Source organism: Pongo abelii, chromosome 12 (assembly GCF_028885655.2).
Source record: "Pongo abelii isolate AG06213 chromosome 12, NHGRI_mPonAbe1-v2.0_pri, whole genome shotgun sequence".
NCBI classification, from domain to species: domain Eukaryota; kingdom Metazoa; phylum Chordata; class Mammalia; order Primates; family Hominidae; genus Pongo; species Pongo abelii.
The window spans coordinates 87531121-87538438 of NC_071997.2; the positions used below are offsets into that span (position 1 = coordinate 87531121).

The 7318-nt window shown below is 59.9% G+C and overlaps 1 protein-coding gene across 1 annotated transcript; it reads left to right on the forward strand.

Annotated features, from left to right (window-relative positions):
* Nucleotides 1-1683: 1683 nt before the first annotated feature.
* SIX2 (SIX homeobox 2) lies at nt 1684-5999 on the forward strand. Its single transcript, XM_002812070.4, has 2 exons — nt 1684-2585; nt 4678-5999. Exons 1-2 carry the CDS (start codon nt 2026-2028, stop codon nt 4991-4993), a joined length of 876 nt encoding a protein of 291 aa, XP_002812116.1. The 5' UTR covers nt 1684-2025; the 3' UTR covers nt 4994-5999.
* Nucleotides 6000-7318: the final 1319 nt, after the last annotated feature.

The window sequence follows — 7318 nt, forward strand, 5'->3', positions numbered from 1 at the left end:
TCTTGCAGAGAAGAAAATAAACACAAATGAATAAATATATGCCTTACCATAGACATCAAGCAAAGCCAAAAGTTGAACCTAGGGCTCTAGACTCCCATTCCGTGCTCCTAGCACAAACTCCCTAGAAAGCATAAAAGGGTGGGAAAGAAGAAACTGGCCTAGACTCGGGTTCCATAGCCCTAGGCTGGCTGAGGGCAGAGCCCAGGATTTGTGCTGGCTTGGGTCAGGCACTGAGAATGGCCCTGGGAGCTCCTGGCCTGCAGCAGCTGAGGGGGGAAGAGGAGGAAACCGAAGGAAGTGGAAAGGACATGTCCGGGAAGGGGTTAGCCCCGGGCTTTTCAAACCGTAGAGCAAGAACACACCCACCCTCGGTTATCCCACCTTTGTGCGAGCCCTTCTCCCACAGGACCAGCACCACATGTTTCCACTGGCGCCCTGACAAAGAAGCAAAAAACAGGACCCCCTTTTAAAGCACCTCATCCCGGAGCTCAGCGAGCCGGTTCCCAGGCTGGAGTGGCCAGGAGCCGAGCCGATCCCCAGCGGAGAAGCGGGAGGACTGGGAATCTTGCCTCCGTTCTCCTCCCCGACCACCCACCGGGGAAGCGCCACCACAGTCCTAGAGTCCCTGCTCTCGTCCCTCTTCCCCGCCCCAGTGGGCAGACTGCGGGTCTGCGCCGTCCGGGGTTCTGCGTCGCAGCTGCCGGCCGGAGTCAGCTTCCATAGAGGCCACACGGAACTGCCTGGCGTTCCTCGGGCTGTGGGACCCGTGGGGTTAAGTCTGAGTCCCCGCCCGGCGAGGAGCAGAGAGCGCAGAGTTGGGGCGGTACAGGCCGCCAGGCAGCCGGCGGGGCTAGGAGAGGGAGGAAAGGCGGGATCCTCCGGGAAGTCGATTCTCCCGCGTCCGCCTGCGGCCACTGCCAAATCTCCCCCACTTCTTTCGTCTACTCCCTCCCCTTTTCCCTCGAGGACCGCTGGGTCCAGAGTTTCTAGGATGGGGGTGGGGCGCTGTCAGCAGAAAAAGCCAAGTCTTTGGGCGGCACCCGAGCACGTCCAAACTCTCCCATCCCACTGGCCTGCGCCGGGGTAGAATGTGCCTGGTGAACAGAGAGCCTGGGAGGGACGCGGCGACCTGGGGAGAAGGGGAACCCGATAGGGCCTAGGCGAGGCTGCAGAGCCCTCTCCTAGCCAAAGCTGCCCAAACTTTCTTCCCCTGGAGGCTCCTTCCACCCCTCTCCCTCCTCTTCCTCCCGGACACCCCCTTAAACGGTCTCCGCCTTCCCTTCTCTCCTCTTCCCTCCCCACCTCGATCCACCCCTTTTCGTCTTCGCCCGCTCCCCGCGCTCTCCTGTCCTCCTTCTCCCTCCCTCTTTGGGCATCCGCCCCGTCAATCTCCGCCGCCGCTGGCCCCAACCCGGCCCCTCTCCGCCTCCCAGGCTCTCAGAGCGCCCCAGGCTCCAGTCGAGCCGCCCTCCGTTCTGCGCGGAGCGGGGCGATCTGTCAGCGGAGCCGGCCGGGGGGAGCCGCCCGGCCCGCCGAGGCTCGGGTTACCAGTGACTGACAGCGTCTCCATGGCGAATAATTTGACTCCGACTATTGTCTGGCGCTGGCAGGCCCCGGGTCAGATAACCCGACCAATCAGGGCGCGGGCCGCCGCGCCTCATGCCCGCTTAGAATAATATTATTAAAAAAGCTGAGAGCGAGCTAGACGGGAGGGAGAACGAGTGAGAAGCGAGCGAGGGAACGGCGGGCGGGCGCGGAGCATGCGGAGCGGCGCCCCGTGCGGCCCCCGGGCTTGGGCGAGGGCTTGGGCCAGGCGCGCGGGCCGTTGGGGTTCGGAGCTGCGCGGGACCCGCGGCCGGCGCGGGGACATACGGCAGTGACTCGGGGCTCACCGAGGGCCAGCGCCGGGCCAGGGGGCCCGCCCCGCCTGCGTCTCGGCCCGGACGGCCGGGCGGGGAAGCTCCCATGCGGGACCGCGCGGCCCGGTGAGGGCGCGCGCGGGCGGGCGGGGACGCAGCCGGCACCATGTCCATGCTGCCCACCTTTGGCTTCACGCAGGAGCAAGTGGCGTGCGTGTGCGAGGTGCTGCAGCAGGGCGGCAACATCGAGCGGCTGGGCCGCTTCCTGTGGTCGCTGCCCGCCTGCGAGCACCTCCACAAGAATGAAAGCGTGCTCAAGGCCAAGGCCGTGGTGGCCTTCCACCGCGGCAACTTCCGCGAGCTCTACAAGATCCTGGAAAGCCACCAGTTCTCGCCGCACAACCACGCCAAGCTGCAGCAGCTGTGGCTCAAGGCACACTACATCGAGGCGGAGAAGCTGCGCGGCCGACCCCTGGGCGCCGTGGGCAAATACCGCGTGCGCCGCAAATTCCCGCTGCCGCGCTCCATCTGGGACGGCGAGGAGACCAGCTACTGCTTCAAGGAAAAGAGTCGCAGCGTGCTGCGCGAGTGGTACGCGCACAACCCCTACCCTTCACCCCGCGAGAAGCGCGAGCTGGCGGAGGCCACGGGCCTCACCACCACACAGGTCAGCAACTGGTTCAAGAACCGGCGGCAGCGCGACCGGGCGGCCGAGGCCAAGGAAAGGTACGAGTAAGTAGACCTTCTTCGGCGCCAGCTCCCCGGGGCCCAAGGGAGGAGTTCGTAGGGCTTCTGCCCGTCCCCCGGAGAGGCCTAAACTGGGCCCCCAGGCCCGGCCACAGCCCAGCTGCGGCCCGGCCTGACTCGGACGATGCTTAGGCCTTTCTATGCCGGAGACCCGGCGAGCAGGGATTTGTCTAAAGCGGGCAGAGCAATTCAGGAAGTTGTCAACTAACTACTCGGTCGCTAGAGGAAAAGGGTGGAGAAGCAGAGAGCTTGGGGCAGCGCAGGACTGCGGGCCTGGATCCCCTGTGAGGCAGGCACAGTAGGTCTGGTCATCCTCAGGACAGAGGGGTTTGGTCCCAGATGAAAGGGGATTTGCAGATTTCTTGCTGGTGGTGCTTGCAGATTTCTTAGTGGTGCTTCCCGGCATTTCCCCCCAGCCTTACTCAGCTCCAGGCCAAAGTGTGATGGGGTCGGGACTGGGACTGGAACTTCCCTAGAATGACCTGGATGGGGAAAAGCCACGCCATGAATTTTCGTTGTCAGATGTGGGAGTTGAGAGCGGGTCCTTTATCTCCTTAGAAAGGATCCAGAGGTGAAAGGGAGGAAGTGTCAGTTCTGGGAGAGAAGAGACGCATGCCCTGTTTTCTGCCTTGCTAGAGATAGCCGCCCTTCCCTGGCACTCCAGGCCCTTGATGCCTCTCTCCTTGGGCCCTACCTCTGATGGGTAGGTCGGAATGTCTGCGGTGAGCTGAGAGCCACAGGGGGGCTGGGAGTTGGATGTCCTCAGGTAAACCAGGACTTCCTGAACCAGCCTAAAGGTTGATCATTAGGCCCTTGCCACTGCCTGCCCTATAACCCCTCAGGACCCCAAACCTGGAGAGAAACTTATTATGGCAACAGAATCCAGCCCGGGGTAAGAGCAAAACAGGACACCTGGGGTTGGTGATATGGGGTGTGTTCCACCCTGAGTTTGAATGATCAGGGTCAGAGGTGGGGGTGCTGAACCAGAAACATCTTAGGGGAAGTGCTGCAGGCTCAGATACTCCCAGGTATCTGAGACCCTGAGGTTGGAGTATCCACAGTGGTGAGGTCTCAGCTGCCAGCCCTGTGGGAAGTTCCCTCCCAGGAAAGCTGAAAGAAAAACCCTCCCAAAGCTGGTGACAAGAGATCCTACCCAGGATTTTAAATATCCAAATCTGGGGAGGAGCTGTCAGTCAAAGGCATAGAAGGAGGTGGGTTCTCTCTGCTGGGTCCCCCTCCACCCAAACCGGCATGTGATCAGACTCCTGAAAACCTGGGTTCTCAGACCAGGCCACAGATGAGAGCTGCAGATTCCCGGAGTGGCTGGTTACAATGGAAAAGCCTCGGCCTTCTCCCAGGGGCTGCCCTTTATCCCCTAAGCTTCTGGTCTCCCAGCTGACGTTTTCACTGTACCACCACGGAAAGGGAGTCCTCCATCCTTGGACCCTTGTCTCTAGGCCCAGCAAGGAGAGCCCTCACAGGGCTGCCCAGTTTGGAGCTACAGGGAAAGCACGCTTAGCCCCAGGAGCCTGTCTCCCAGCCAGGGGTCTCCCTCGGGCAGAAAAAGCAAAGGGAAATGAAGGCTCGTGAGAGGCCCTAAATCCCTTGACCTGGGATCCAGGGTTCCTTAACCTCCTAGCCCCACATCTACCCAGCAAACCTGGCTTGTGGAGCCTAGAGTGATCTGAAAATTCAGGCATCATCTCTTCCTCCCTGCTCACCCCACAACTTCAGGGAACCCTGTTCTCCTGCCCCTCTGTTCCTGAAAAGAAATATTGGGGAAGTGGGGAAAGAGGAAATACAGAAAAGATATTGATGAGATTGAGAGCATGAGAGGTGGGGATGATAAGGGCAGAGGGGCAAGAGAAATTGGGTGTTGAGAGATGGAGAGAATGGGCAGAAAGGAGAACCCAGACCAGGTCGAGGAAATGGTAGAAACCGAAAACACCCGCAGGCCACAAGCCCGGGATCTGTCTCCCGAGGCTGGTGGCTGGCTCTGACTGCGACTGAGATTGCGCTGGGTGGTCTCGATGTCCCTGCTGACCCCGCTGCTTTGCTCCCACACTTGCAGGGAGAACAACGAGAACTCCAATTCTAACAGCCACAACCCGCTGAATGGCAGCGGCAAGTCGGTGTTAGGCAGCTCGGAGGACGAGAAGACTCCATCGGGGACGCCAGACCACTCATCATCCAGCCCTGCACTGCTGCTCAGCCCGCCGCCCCCTGGGCTGCCGTCCCTGCATAGCCTGGGCCACCCTCCGGGCCCCAGCGCAGTGCCAGTGCCGGTGCCAGGCGGAGGTGGAGTGGACCCACTGCAACACCACCATGGCCTGCAGGACTCCATCCTCAACCCAATGTCAGCCAACCTCGTGGACCTGGGCTCCTAGAACCCGTTTGCCTTGACGAGCTTGCCTTTTGTGACTTGACACTGGGGACCTGAGAGTGGCAGTGTCCAGGGGCGCCCCACCCCTGCGGCCCCACCAGGTACTGAAAGACCCGCAGGCTGAGCGGGTAGAACAGCTGGGTAGGGCAGATAGCTGTCTATGTTGGTTCTTGTTTGGGATTTATTTTCAACAAGTTACTTTTGGGATCCTTTTGGGGCTGGAGACTGGGTCTTGAACCACAGAAGGGAATAAATTATACACCATTGTCATTCTCTCCCTCTCTCTCTTTCTTTCTTTTCCCCTCTCTTCCCTTGCCTTTTCCCCCTTTCCTCTTCCTTTCCCTTCCTTCTCTTTTCTTTTTTCTGCTTTCTGTCTGTCTTTCTCCCTCTCCTTGTATTGCTTTCCCCTTTTGTCTATTTTCTTCTAGATTTCTGGCTTGCCACCGTTCACTCTCTCCTGTCTCTCCCTTTCTCTCTCCCTCTCTGTTTCTCCTCTCTTCTCTCCTGCCCGTCTCTTGTACTCTGTGTCCTGGTCCCTCCATGTGTACCCCTGCCTTTCTCCTCATGTCTGGTGGTCTATCTGCCCCTACCTCTGGCCCTCGCTGTACCGGAGTGGGGGGTGGGAGAGGGAAGAGGAGAGAAAAGACAGGGCCTTTGAACCTAGGCCATCTCCTGAGGCCCTTTCCCTCGCCCCTGTGGGTCAGTGGGAGCTGCAGGTGTCAGCTTTTCGCCTAGTAACTTAAGTGAGAGAGAAAGGGCAGCGCCACAGGAGCCCCTAAACACCGCCTCGTCGTACACCCCTCGTCCTTCTCTCTTGGCGAGGCCCCGCCACACCGCGCTCTTCCTCCCCGGACTGTGGCTACAGCGCTCCCGGCTGAGCGCGCCCCCCGAGCCGCCGACTTGCCGTCTCCCCCTCATGCCCTCATGTGAATGTTCTTCGGGAAATATTTCTGCTTTTATTTTATAATAAAATTAGAAATCATAAATATATAAATGGTTATATGCCACAAGGCCCACGGGCCGGGAGTGCAGCAGTGTCTGATTTCTCTACCAAGACTCGACACCCCGGGTGGGCCGTTCTGGTTGGCGATGCTCTCTGGTGAGTCCCGAAAACAGAGAGACGCCTTCCCATACACACGACATGTGTCAGTCGCTAGGTGAAGGCACTGAAATTCCTGAAACACCCCACTCCCTTTTCCTGGCTGGGAAAACTCCCTGCAGAAGCGGGGAGGGGCAGCCTGCTGCCCTCCCCACACCAGCGACGCGCAGAGCCCTTGCCAGCCTCTTTCTTCACCTCGAGGTCGAAGTGGAAGACGAGAGAGCTTGTGCCGAGGGCGGGTACGTGCCTTCAGAGATGCCAAAGCTGGGGAAGAAATTGGGCCGCAGAAGTTTCCTGCCGCGCGTACTCCTTGGCGGTGGTTTCAGTCTCCGAGACTGGGCGCGATGCGCTGCACGGATTTGCCGGTCCCAGGCTCAGAGCCCCAGACTTAAGCTCCAGACGCGCAGTCCCAGTGCTGCGTGTGGCAGTGGAGCAAAGGTCTTCGAGCTCGCAAACCTGCTTCTGTGGATTTGCAGTGAAACTGAAGGGTCAGGGAAGGAGGAAATCGGACTCAGGGCGGCCGGGCCGGCAGCCGGCGGCCGCCTCTGCTCTCCTGTTTCTCCCTTTCTCTCTCCCTCTCTGTTTCTCCCTTCTTCTCACCTGCCAGTCTTTTGTATTCTGTATCCTGGTCCCTCCATCTGTACTCCTGTCCTTCTCCTGTCCGGTGGTCTATCTGCCCCTACCTCGGCCCTCGCCTTCCCGGAGTGAGGGGTGGGAAAGGGAAGAGGAGAGAAAAGACAGGGGTCAGACCGAGCTGGCGGCTCCGGCTCCGCGCATGGGGCGCCTAGGTGCTTCCGTGGCTATCAATTAACCTGCAGCGCCCCCTCCTCTCTGGAGTGCCAGTCCCCACTCTTTAAACGACGCATCTGAACCAGTTAAGGCAGATCTGTAGTGGGCAGAACTCCGAGAGGAAGAAGTTGAGGCTTTCTCTTCTCGGGTCGCAGTGGCGGTATGTACTGACTGCGTCCCTCAGCGACCAGGGCACAGCGGCTGGGCGGAAGGGAGGGGATGAGGCGCTCGTGGCGCCCCGAGTTCCTAGAGCACTGTGTCCTCTCGGGGCTTTTCCTTTCAGCGTTTTCTGGTAAAACCAGGATAAAATCAGAATACTGTTTCGCTTGGACTTTCTAAGCAGCAAGGATTCCTTCCTAGTTGAGATTGGAGCGGCTGCAGGCTGCTAGGCCAGCTAATTTGGCGCTGGAGCCTGCACCTGGGTCTTGGATCTGTGCAGGC